The following is a 13,701-nucleotide window of genomic DNA, read 5'->3' on the forward strand; positions in this document are numbered from 1 at the left end:
TTCTTGTAGATTTTATTACTTTTTATTTGTCATCAAGCTGTTACTTTTTAATAATGCCGTATTAGTAATATGACAATAATAAGTAATTCATATCATTTATAACATTCTTATTCCATATAAAGGAACATAAAAACGAACTTGGACACTTAAGCCACGCTTAAAAATGCATGAATGTTGTTCCATTAAATATCAAAATTCTTTTTTATAAATGTATTTTTAAGAAAGATATCACAAGAACACTTAGTTAGGTTTAAAATGATAAAACAAGCGATAAACTGACAAGAAGTATTTGGACACTTTCTGCTTGTCATTTGTGGAACATACAGTATCTATAGTTAATGTGATGAACTACATCTGTGGTTACTCTGCTAAGACACCTGTATGAACCTGAGGGGAACTGACTTAATGCATCCCCTAAAAGTCATCTTGGGACAAACTCGTTTAAGTAAATGCAAAATTGGCTAAAAAATTCATTTTAAAAGCTTCATTTGTTTGCAAAGGCCATTTACATTTTTAAGTGTGACTTGAGTATTATATTGATTCAAACAGGCTTGAAAAATTTAAACATCTCACTTTTTTGTGCCATCTTCCATGTATTCACTCCTGTAGAAACCCTCCAGGTCATCAGCAAGCTCTCCTCTGAATTCTGTATAGAGCCAGTAGGACTTTCCAGGTTTCAGTTTTTCCTCCAGCTGAATCACCAAATAATGCGTTTCCGTCTGAAACCAGGATTTTTTTATGGCTGGAGCTGTTACACCACCCAAACCCAGTAGCTTAGCATGGTTCCCCTTGAAGAGAGTCAAGTTTAGCTTGTTGGAGTGAATTAATATCAAGTCTGTCTTCGTCACGCAAGTAAACTTCACTCCAGAGTTCCCTGTGAAAATGTACATTCCGCTGGCGTCCATCACCAGACGGGGCCAAAGAGTCACATTGTAGTACTGAGGAGACAAAGTATCAGGCAGCCTGTATTTGTCCCAGGGTTCATTTGAAGTCTTTGGGGTGGGTGGTACTGATGATGTGGTTATATCATTCAATTTTGCTGCATTTTTGGCCTTTTCTCGATTGTAAACAATGGATAATGCAATGATGGTTGCCAAGGCTATTGCGGCCAGTGCCATTGCTGCAGAGGCCACATGTTTGCTGATGTAATATCCTTTCCCCATGGCTGGCTCTGATCTGAGATGTGAAATTGATGCAGTTTACATGATCATTCAGTGCATCACTTTGCTGTTGAAATGATGCTAGCATAACATTGCTTTCAATAAAGTCAAACAGGTGGTTTCCATTTTCAGTGATATAAGCAAATACCTAGAAGATGCGAAGATTGTTACGTTAAAGGAATTGTATGATTTTCTGTTGAACACAAAAGGAGATGTTAGGTAGAACATTTCAGTCTGATCTCACAGATAATTGGCAATAGGGAGTAGACTGTTTTGTCTCTTCAACTGGTGGCCGCCGGTCATCTTTATCTGGCCCTCCAACTGATTTTTATAAAATCGCCTCACAGTCTGAAACATCAGTTTGTAAACAATTTGTAAACAATAGCTCTAAAATGTTTTTTTTTATTTTTTTATTCAAAGCAAAGTTGATCAAAACCTATTTGTTAGTTGAGGGTGTAAAGTCATTTTTGTTCTTAAACCAGATCTTTAGATGGAAATTATGGCCAGACCATCCATTCATAAAAAATGTAAGTTAAAAATATACCCCTGTGGCGTCTCTACATTAGGGGCAAGTGGGGCTGAGCCCCACCAAATGGCACTGCTGTGCAAAATGTGTGGCATCATCAAACATTTATTCTAAGAAATAATAAATTTTCCGTATCTTAAAATTGTTTTATGTCCATTATACAAGACAAAAGTTGATATTATTTGGAAAAATTATATTATTATTATTATTATTAATGTCTTTTGCATTAAAGCATTTGATATGCTTGCGGCTAGCCCATTGTCCTCAGTGTTAATCAACAGAGATCTGGAGGACTTCATGCACATGTACAATGAGCTTTCAATAAAAGCCTGAGGGGCTTGTTTGCTTTTTCCCCATAAAAGAGGTTTACACGCTAAACCAAGTTTTCTAAACTTTGGCAGTTAAATACACACATCCTGTTAATACATTTCTTACTTGATCTTAATACCAGGGAATAAACAGGGCACACACGCAACGGGAATGTGAGAGAGAAAGAGTGAAGTCAGAACTGATGCACTAAGTTAAAATGTTTTTCTTGTTTCTTTTTTAAGTCAATTTGACAGACAGCATTTGGAATGATCCGTCAATTTTTTAAAAATTGCTGAAATTGGGTTAAGTGATTGTTTGTGCCCCACCTGAAATGCTACTTCCCTGACTATTTTAATGAAAATAAACACACAGTATTGAGGGTGTTTAGTGTTTTTTTTTTTTGTTGTTGTTTTTTTTTTACATGTTTTTACAATGAAGCTAAATATGGAAAAAAATGTGGCCCTCTTTGAGTTTTCATCTGAATAATCTGGCCCCTGTAAGAAATTAGTTGAAGAGCCCTGGGCTCTGGTGTAAAAATGTTGCGTATGCACAAAGTGGGCATTAATATGTTAGTACGCAATTTCCCACACTCACATTGGGATTTATTTTTAAAAAACCTGCTGTAAATATGTGTGCGCCGTCCACACACTCTTGTCTGTGCATACACACTCTTTTACTGGTGTGTGAGAATTGGCGACTCCAATTGGCCAAGTAATGAACTGAACACACTGATTGTAAACTTGTCATATAATAACTCAAACTTAGAAATGTTATATACATACATATAGAGAGAGAGAGAGAGAGAGAGAGAGAGAGAGAGAGAGAGAGACAGTAGGCTCATAATATGTTCTGTTCCCAAAGGCCATCCGCTTGGAATTGTGTTCTATTACAGAAATCACATTCTGTAATAGATGTCCGCACACAGTTTCAGCAAATGTGCTGACTGCATCTAACATCTGCTTTTGTATTCCATGGAATAAAAAAGTCATACATGTTTTTAACAACATGAGGATACATTTTTTATTTTTGTCTGAACTTTCCATTTAGGGCAAACATTTTTCCTTTGAGTCACATAAGTTTATGCTTAGGTAAGGGGTTGCGCCCCCGCAAGAACTGAAATCCTATAACATCACATAGTGACTTAATGCCATAATGGAGATCAAAGCCTATAGCCTTTTGAATTTGATTAACAACAAGATGGCATTGACATGACAGCATTAAGTAGACATAAAATAAATCAAAGCATATGGCTGGAATCTGTATGTTAAATGGATTATTACATCAAACATGCACATGAGGTACGTACTTCTCATCCAGTCAGAGAAACAAAGATTGAGCAAATTTTCTCATCTGTAAACCAATGTTTACCTAAGCATCTTTTTTTGCAAAGTATACTCTTTGCACTTGTGGGGGGATATCTATGTGAAAGTTCAACTTGCAGATGTTTTCACTCTGAAAAAATGAACTGCAGTGGTTGCATGCATCAGGGTGCACTGAAAACATAATCATCATTACACCAACAAGCTCTGCCATGGAAAACATGAAATACATTCCATTAGTAAGCACGAGTGTAAAAAAGGGCGTAGATTTGGCTTGAACATTGGGGGGATAACAGTTTGAATAATTTACATGTTTCCATTGATCATGGTATAAACACTGGGGGTGGGTTGGGGTTGTACTTGCTTGTTTTTATTATTGGGGGTAACCTCTCCTCATCCCCCTTGGAATCTACCCTCCTGAGTGTCATGCACACAATATATATTAGATTAATAACACTGATTTGATTGTTAAAAATTGTACCTCTCTTCTTGGCTTCTTTGAGAATAATTTCAGTTTAAAATGCTTCTGTATTTAAAAAGTTCATCACTTCTGTATGGACAGATATAGCGGTCAACTGATAAGGGATTTTCAGTGGAAGATGCTGTTGGCTGATATGTGACTAATACAATTTGATTATAGCATTTGAGATGTACAGTGCACATACAATACACTGAAATTAAACAAACATTAGTTACACAATATCTACTTGGGTGTAATCCAGTTACAAAGTAATTAGTTTATAATTACTTTTTAGTCAAAAATGTAGTGTAATGCATTACATTTTAAATTCTTATCAGATTACAGTTACTGACTTTCAATTAATATAATGGCTTTTAAGTATTAAGAATTAAGTATTAATAAATATTATAATTATAGGTTTATGCTTATTTCTAATTTATGTAAAATACATTAATTATGGCCCCATAATGAGTCATTGTGAAGGAGAAATGTGAGGTGTTGAGTGTATGACTTGTGTGTAACAATGAACAAGATAGAAATATAGAATTTATTTTGAATTTCTTGAGCGGAAAAGTGTTTAAGAAAGTAACTTAAAAATTAAATAATTAGTAATGGGATTACTTTTTTCAATGAAGTCATTATTAAAGTAATCTGATTACAATTTTAAAGAAATAATTAGTAATTTGTAGTGGACTACTATTACTTACCCAACACTGCTTATAATTCACTGAAAACACAAACTGTGCATTATCCATCAACATGAATGTTGGTAGACACCTCAGTTAATCAGTCAGCTAATGTCGATAATGTCAAAATGGCCAGATATCATCTGATTAATCTGCCTATTGGCCTATTAGTAGTTATATCCCTGATTAAAAGACCAGCATGTGTTTTGGCTGTTGGTCTCTGCTTCTTAACTAGCTTAACCAGCAAGACTGGGTTTTGCTGGTAAATATCATGGCTATGCTGGTCCACCAGCTAGATCAGCACCAAACGGGTAAGTAAGATGGCGTCATAGAGTAGACATGTTTTTCAGGGAGCCATGTCTTTAGATCATCATTTTTCAAAAAGATCTGACAAAATGCTCTGAGCTAAGAAAACTGTGCCAAAGAGTCCTGCTAAAGGCTATGATGAGCAAGATGCTAATGTGGATGACACGGACATGAATGTTCACGAGCAAGAAAGTTCCGACTAAAACTTCACTCAGGCTATGGACAGATTGACTGATAACATCACGAAGGTGATAGATGCAAAAGTGAATACTGTTCTGTCCATGATAAATGAACAAACGGTTCAGTTCCAGACTTTGGTAGAGCGAGTAAGCCAGGCGGTAAAGCGAATTGCGGGTGTGGAGAATATAACGGAATCCTTGCAATCTACGGTTGCTGATCTTCAAAAGAAAATGAACGAAGTGTCATCACACATTGATGATCTGGAGAATCGAGGGCGCAGGTGTAATTTGCAGTTAGTCGGTTTGCCTGAGGGAACAGAAGGCAGTGATCCTGTGAATTTCTTTGAAAAGTGGCTGCCCGATTACCTACAGATGACAACTAAAGCAGGACGGATCAAACTTGATCGTGCTCATCGCTCTTTGGCACCAATACCGGGACCCAAACAGCGTCCCAGGCCTGTCATTATGAAGTTTCATAACTTTATGGACAAACAATGTGTATTGAACGCAGCTCAACATATTGGCATAGATCCCGGCCGGAGCGCTGACTCAGAACCAAGAATCTCCTTCTTCAATGACTATTCGGCGATGGTGGTTAAGAAACGCAAGGCTTTCGATGATGTCAAAAAGGGCTACAGAAGATGAAGACAGAATATGACCTGCTGTATCCTGCAACCCTGAGGTTGACAATCAACGGGACAGAGAAGCGCTTCCTCTCACCGGAAGATGTTGCTGCATTCATTGACAGGTTGGGTTGGACAGTTGTTTGACATATAAACAAAATAAGTTGCTGAGTGAATGAGTAACATGTTGCGGGAAGCAATGTGAGGTTGTGTTTATCCTTCATTTGAGGATGGAAACAGGGTTTGGTGGGGTAGGCGGTTGCTTGCCAAAGAAGAGAGAGAGAATAGTTCTCCCTGCATGTTTAGCAGGTTCATTCCCATTTATATTTGTGTTCTATAAGTAGTTTGTCGTTTTATTTAATTTTAAAGCTCAGAAATTTCAAGAGCAAATTTGCAGGAACTTACTTTGATCTTAACGGTGATATGTTAACAATGATTGTAAATATATTTGAGGATGTCCTGTGTGCTTAGAATTTGCACTTGGAATTTACGGGATGTTCATAATCCGATAAAACGGAGAAAGATACTTACTTTTTTGAAAAAAGGAAATATTGACATTGCTCTTTTACAAGAGACTCATTTGAATGATGCAGAACATCTAAAATTACAACAAGGTGTTTTTGGACAGATTTATTTTTCTTCATTTATGTCCAGAAGTAGGGGTGTCGCTATCCTCATTAAACGCACTTTACCTTTTACAGTTTTAAGCTGTGTTAAAGACAGAGATGGTCGCTATGTTATCATTAAAGGTTTGTTGCAGGGGCAAACTATTCTCATACTAAATATGTATTATCCTCCAGCTCATCTGTCTGATTTTGTTACTAAAGTGTTTATAGATTTAATTGCCATGTCAGCAGACTTGACAATTGTGGGTGGGGATTTCAGTTGTGTATTGAATCCCCTTATAGATAGATACCCACATAACTCTGCACCTCTTACTTCTCAGGCCAGATCTCTTCAGACCATCTGTAACGATCTTGGATTTGTGAATGTCTGGAGAGTTCTCCATCCTGTTGATAAAGAATATACTTTTTTTTCAGTCCAGATTAGACTATTTCTTTCTGCCCACAACTGATCTGGATTTAGTCACATCTTGCAATATAGAAAGTATTCTACTGTCAGATTATGCTAGTATGACCATGGAGCTACTACTTAGGAATGCAGTGGACTGTTCTAGACAGTGGAGACTTAATATCATTAAGGATAGTGCCTTCTCAGTTTACTTTTCTTTTGAATTTAAATCCTTTTTGTCCATCAGTTCATCATCCACTGATAATCCGTCATTATTATGGGAAACTTGAAAGCTTATGCAAGAGGGCTAATTATTTCATATTCTTCCTCTAAAAAAACGTCAAAGAATGATGAATTAGGGGGCGTTGGAGGCTGAGCCATTGGATAAAGAAAAAATGTATAATACATTCCCATCAACAAATTTATTAAAAGAGTTACAAGCGATAAGAGCAGCTTTGGACTGTCTCCTCACTATGGATGCAGAAAAGAAAATAAGATACTCGAGACAAAGATTTTATGAGTATGGAGACAAGCCAGGTAAATTCCTGGCATATATTGCAAAACAACGTATGGCAACCCAATTTATTGCAAATATTGTGGATTCAGACAATTATATTGTTCATGATAACAGGAATATTAATAAGTCTTTCAAAGATTTTTATATGAATCTATATTCTTCTGATAAAACAGGTGACCATCTTAAACAAATGGATGATTTTTTCTCTAGGATTAATCTCCCAACAATTTCAGATACACAGAAAGACGCTCTTAATGGCCCAATCACTAGACAAGAAGTTATTAATCCTATTAACGCTCTAAAGAGTGGTAAGTCACCAGGACCAGATGGGTTTAACAGAGAGTTCTTTAAGGAATTTCAAGAGCTGCTTGTTGATCCTTTGCTAGACATGTTTAATTATTCTTTTGTAGTTAAAGAATTGCCAAGGACCCTTAAAGAGGCTAATATCTCACTTATATTAAAGAAAGGTAAAAGCCCTGAGTCCTGTTCTTCGTATAGACCAATTGCTTTACTGAATGTTGACCGAAAATTGCTTTCCAAAATTTTAGCTATGCACCTTGAAAAAATTCTGCCTAGTATTATTGGAGTTGATCAAACTGGATTTATACAGGGAAGGAATTCGTCAGACAATATTAGATGCCTTTTGAATGTTATTCAGGCCTTTAAATGGAAATCCATAGATGGGTTAGTGCTTTCTCTGGATGCAGAGAAGGCGTTTGACCGTGTTAAATGGTCCTATCTTTTCTTTGTTTTGGAGAAATTCGGCCTAGGTGAGAATTTTGTTCAATGGGTCAGGGTGCTGTATACAGATCCATGTTCTGCAGTATTGCTTTAGATTGGCATTAGATCAGATTATTTTCTAATGCATAGAGGCACCAGACAAGGTTACCCCTTGTTGCTGCTCTTATTTGCGATGGCTATGGAGCCACTAGCTGAAGCAGTTAGATCAGAAACTTCTATTTCAAATATAATTGCACTTTATACTGATGTTGTATTGGTATATTTATCTGAGCCTGAGAAGTCAGTTCCAGCTCTTATAGAGTTTATTAATAGGTTCAGTACATTCTCTGGATATAAAATTAACATAGCTAAATCTGAAGCTATGCCTTTAGGTTCCCTAATTACTAAACCTAATACTGTGCCATGTTTTCCTTTTAGTTGGTTGCCTTCAGGCTTTATATATTTGGGTATTTTTGTTTCTACATCATTGAAACAGATGCATGAATCTAATTTTGTTTCTTTGTTTGAGAAGATACGGCATGATTTAGAACGTTGAAATTCCTTGCCTGTATCATGGCTGGGACGGATAGCACTTGTGAAAATGACTGTTTTGCCTAGATTGTAATATCCTATTCAGATGGTTCCTATACTGTTTTCAAATAGGGTGTTAAAAGGTTTGAATAGCTGGCTAAGCTCCTTCACATGGAATAAACGCAAACCCAGTTTAAAAATATCAGTTCTCTATTTGCCAGTATCTGTGGGTGGTTTAGATTGTCCAAATATTAAGATATATTAGTTATGTTCCCACTTGAGATACATATCAGAGTGGGTTAGGAATGATTTCTCCTCTACTTGGCTGGATATTGAATCCTCCATTTCACAATTTCCTTTAAAGGATCTTCTTTTTCTTAAGAGTTTTCAACATATAAGATAGATCTATGACAATCCCGTTATAGTTAACACATGGAGATCAGTTTGTAGGCTTGAAGGTATCTCTAAATTGACTTCTTCCTTCACCACTATATTAAATAATCCTGATTTCACCCCAGGGATCTTAGATGATGGTTTTAAGCGCTGGTGTAACATGGGGCTGATCAGGTTAGGAGATGTATTTTTAGACAACAGGTTGATGTCATTTAAGGAAATAACTCGGAAGTACCAACTGCCCAAACATGATTTTTTCTGTTTTCTCCAATTAAGACACTATATTACAAATAATACGACAATTGTTAAGAACTCTGAAATATCTTCTATTGAGAAGCTGTTGTTTTTAACATCGGGGAAGGTGTCTCTGAATGTGTTTTATGGTTCTATGTGTGCAGTATCTTCTGTTGATACACAAAAAGTTAGAACTAAGTGGGAAGAAGAGTTAGCTACTAATACTGATGATGAGACGTGGCATGAAATGTGGTCCTATGCTAAGACAATATCTGTTTGTACTCGTACAAGAGAAATGCAATTTAAAATTGTACATTGGCCACATATTTCCCCTAACCGCAGGCATTTTTTTAACTCCTCTTTTTCTCCTATGTGTTTAAAATGTAAAACTGAAATAGGAACTTTAACGCATTGTATGTGGTCATGTTACAGATTGCAGAGGTATTGGTATCTGGTGTTGGGGGAAAAGGAAAAGATCTTTGATGCTCAATTGGAATTTGACCCAGTTTCATTGGTGTAGGGAGTACCAAGTGGATACATTGCAACATCTGCTAATAGGAAATTATATCATATTTTAACCTTTGCTGCCAGAAAAAAATATCTTGCTGAATTGGATCAGTGATAAGGCTCCTTCAGCTAAAGGGTGGCATAAGGTTATTTTTTAATTGATTCCATTAGAACATCTTACTTGTGTAATACATTTGAAAACAGATCAGTTCTATAAGGTTTGGACCCCCTATCTGGACTATTTAGAACCTCATATTCGGCCTATTATTACAAGGAGTATTGTAATCTCATAACCCCCTGGATATTTAAAGGTTTTGTATTTTTTCTCTTCTTCATTTCTTTTGAATATGTTATTTTTTTAATATTATTTACCATTAAGCATTCCTGACGTTTGTGTATAATTCTGAGCTTTGTGTATTTTTGTAATTTTGTATTTTTTTTTTATTTTTATTTTTTTTTGGTATTTGTTTTTCATTGTTGCTGTTTTTGTTGGTTCTCTTTGTTCTTTCTTTTATAATATTTGTGTAACAATAAAAAGATCAATAAATATAATTATAAAAAAAAAGAAAAAAAGATCAGCACCAAACCAGCATGGAAATTAACAAAGTTGGTCTTTTCAACTGGTATGGCAAAGCCTTGAGTGAATATTCTTGTTTTGCAGAAACAATGTCACATTACAATGACTTGAATATTTTAAGTACTACACAGTATAACAAAATTTCTTCCATCCTCTTGACTTGTCAGAGTCATTTTTGTCATTTCTACTTGATTTCATGAGTATCCACTTGATTTTTCTTAGTAATCCAATTCAAAGTTTTTGAAGCAGTGCACTGGACTTATCACTGCCTAATGCCTTAGCAGACATTTTGTCTTATAAAATCTAAGAGTTTAAAACATTTGGTTTTATCCTGGGAGCAAACTGCCTCAAGCTAATCTGGAACTATCTCCACCTGGAAGTCATTTAAGTTATGTAAATATACAAAAACACATTCTCTGTGAACCTCTAAAATATGAAACACCCAAATATGCGACACCTCATCCACTGAACATCTGCTAAATCACTCTGTAGAGCCAAGCAGCAAAAAAAAAGAAATAGAAATCACCAGTTTTCTTTCTTTAGATAAAAATTCTTCTTAGTTGTTGTTTGAGAGTCAAATTAGTTTAGTTAGCACATGCTCAACTAAGAACAAAAGAGAGTAAAATTGCACATACCAGGTATCCATAGTGAAGTAGGAGTATAAGTTTAGATGATGAGACTAATGGGAAACACACTCTCTCCTACGCATACTCCTTCCCATTTGGAAGGAGGGGCAAGCCGAAGCTCAGGTTTTCTTACAAACAGGCAAACACATACACACACACGCAAGCAGATATCTTTGTAACAACTATTTAGGTGGGAAAATACAGAATGATTGTAATTTGCTTGCGATTGTCCATAATCCACAACAATAATCACCAGGAAGGAAATGCTCAGACGTTCCTCTTAGAAGACTCTCATATAAGTTTCTTTGAAGTATCAGCTTTGTCTTAAAGCAAATGAGACAATTGATGACATATAGTAAGAGTATAAAGACATTAAATTAATGTGGATAACATAGCTCAGATAATTTGTTCTTGGAAGAATCTGATGACAATTTTTTAGTTCATATTTAAAGGGATAGTTCACCCAAAATGTAAAATTCTCTCATCATTTACACAACCTCATGCCATCACAGATGTGTATGACTTTCTTCTGCTGAACACAAAGGTTTTAAAAGAATATTTCAGCTCTGTAGGTCCTCACAATGCAAGTGAATGGTGGACAGAAATTTGAAGGTCCAAAAAGCATATAAAGGCAGCATAAAAGTAATCTTTACGACTTCAGTGATTAATTCTATATCTTCAGAAGTGACATGATAAGTGTAGGTGATAATCAGATTAATGTTTAAGTTCTTTTTTTACTATAAATTCTCCTCCCTGTCCAGTAGGTGACGATATACATAAAGAATGCGAATCGCCAAAACAAAAGAAGAAGAATGAGAAAGTGGAGATTGACAGTGAAAAATGACTTAAATATTCATCTGTTTCTCATCCACACCAATCATATTGCTTCTGAAGATATGGATTTAACAACTGGAGTCTTATTGATTACTTTTAGGTGGTCTGTAGGTCCTTTTGGATCTTAAATTAGTTTTTTTTTACCCATTCACTTGCATTGTGCGGATCTACATAGCTGAAATATTCTTCTACAAATCTTTGTTTGTATTCAGTAGAAGAAAGGAAGTCATGCACATCTGGGATGGCATTAGGGTGAGTAAATGATGAGAGAAATTTTACCTTTTGGGTGAAATATCCATTAAAATACACAGTCTCAGATATTGTTGAGACCTCTTCAGAAACTCTTGTGGAGACTGGAGACACAGTATGAGATTACAAAAGTCTTTTCTAAGGAGAAAAATCTCAGGAGCAGGAAACATGAGCAAAACTTTCCATTTAATCTCATAGGTGTCTAGGAGAAAGTGACACATAATTACTGTAAAGAGATCATTATGTTGTATAATAGTGATGTTTTCTTCAGCAAGCACACTAAATATTAGAATGTGGTGATTACTGCTACAGTGTTAAAGTTTGACAGAAATCAGTGCACCATGTGTGACTCAAACAAAGGCTAAATCTAACCCTGTGCAGTTAGATTTCACACAGCTTTGAAATATTCAGAAATTCAATGCATCTGCTCTCCTTATGCCACACAGTTGTGAAATCATTTCCTGTGGATTAAAATGTAGCAAACTGTTTTGCAAGATGATCCCCCAAATATCTTCAGCAGTATGCTATTCACATATAATGCGCTGTGTTTTGCCAATAGGATACAATAAGCCATTTTAGCAAATAATTATCTTGCTGATGTACAGTGCATAGGGAATACCAGAAAACTGATAAAAAGTGTTGAAATGTTCACAGACAGAAGTGAGTTGCATATATTTTGATGCATATTTCTGTGATTATAGGCCCTTGACCCTATCTGCTCCAGGGGTCCCATATCATGTCTGACCCTGTACTCTGACCCTAGCATAGTGAAAAAAAGAATTTCACTATATATGTGCAAAATGTGTGTTAAATAAATAAATACATTTCACTACAAGTAATTTCCTACAATTTTGTTAGTCCCCAGTCTTCTGGTTTCATCTCAGACTGGGTACTATAATTATGTTTTAAACTACACACAATAACAGCATTAAGGATGCTCTTTGAGTGTAAATAATACACTTAATATCTCTGTTCATAAATAAGTTCAGTAGCACTTCACAATAAGGTTGTATTAGCATATTTATGCAGTAGTTAACATGAACTAACAATAAACAATACTTTTACAGCATTAATTAATCTTGGTGATGTTAATTTCAACATATACTAATACATTAATATGATAATTGTTTCTTCTAGATTTTCCAAAGTATAGTGCTTTGCTTTCCATGTGATACATTTTAACACTAGCCATAAATCTTGTGTTTCTGCATTTATGTGATGCTTATTCACTAAAAGGAACCAAATGTTGGAATGCCTGTCTCTAAAACAGTGATCAACTTTATTTGTAACTTTCAAGTTAAGAATTCATTAAACTGGATTTTATTACTAAACAATTGTATCCACAAATATGCTGTTATAACATCTGAACTGCCCTTGCTTAATGTCATATGTTTTATTTATATAATTTGTATTTTTTTTAAATGGCTGTAAATAAAAGACAAGAAATGTGCTCAATGCTACAAACTTTGACAGTATGATTTAGAGTTCTGTATATTCTATTAACAAAATTATAATAATTTTACCACTGTCAGGAAAATTTAGTAAATTTTCATCTCTGTGGTTCATGGTGGTTATGTTCAAATACATTGGCCCAAAAAACACATGAATCTCATTTCCTGTGTGATAATTAATGCAAGATGGCCATTTGGTCCTCAGAGTACCTAGCTGAACTCTTTAGCCTCTTTTGATTACAGTTTGATTAATCTCTTTGTGTTACTGACATTGCACAAAGTTGGCAGTGTGAGTGCAATTGTGTGTTATGTAGCCTCTTTTAAAAAGTAACATTAGCCAAGGGGTTTTACTCCAAGAGATATGGCAGTGTTTTTAGATCAGAGGGTGGTTGTGGGAAGTGTGGAGCAGCCAATCAGAGAAAAGTTATTACTGGTTTTAAAACCATGAACTGACAGAGCTGTCTAAATGAGAGGGTGAACAGC

At 35.4% G+C, this 13,701-nt stretch overlaps 1 protein-coding gene across 3 annotated transcripts in view; it reads right to left on the bottom strand.

Annotated features, from left to right (window-relative positions):
- The window catches only part of anpepa (alanyl (membrane) aminopeptidase a), a 44,375-nt gene extending 33,603 nt beyond the window's left edge, over nucleotides 1–10,772 (bottom strand). The window contains exons 1-2 of one of the 3 annotated variants that reach the window (XM_051650316.1): nucleotides 10,694–10,772; nucleotides 574–1,308 (exon numbers count right to left, since the gene is read on the bottom strand). In XM_051650316.1, the coding sequence (XP_051506276.1) occupies nucleotides 574–1,163 (590 nt within the window). In that variant the 5' untranslated portion in view covers nucleotides 1,164–1,308; nucleotides 10,694–10,772. Of the gene's footprint in view, nucleotides 1–573; nucleotides 1,485–10,693 lie in introns of those variants that run through there. The other 2 variants (XM_051650325.1, XM_051650308.1) reach the window with 2 other exon arrangements.
- Between the last annotated feature and the right edge of the window lie 2,929 nt (nucleotides 10,773–13,701).

Source organism: Myxocyprinus asiaticus, chromosome 2, assembly GCF_019703515.2.
Source record: "Myxocyprinus asiaticus isolate MX2 ecotype Aquarium Trade chromosome 2, UBuf_Myxa_2, whole genome shotgun sequence".
In the NCBI taxonomy this organism is placed as follows: Eukaryota; Metazoa; Chordata; class Actinopteri; order Cypriniformes; family Catostomidae; genus Myxocyprinus; species Myxocyprinus asiaticus.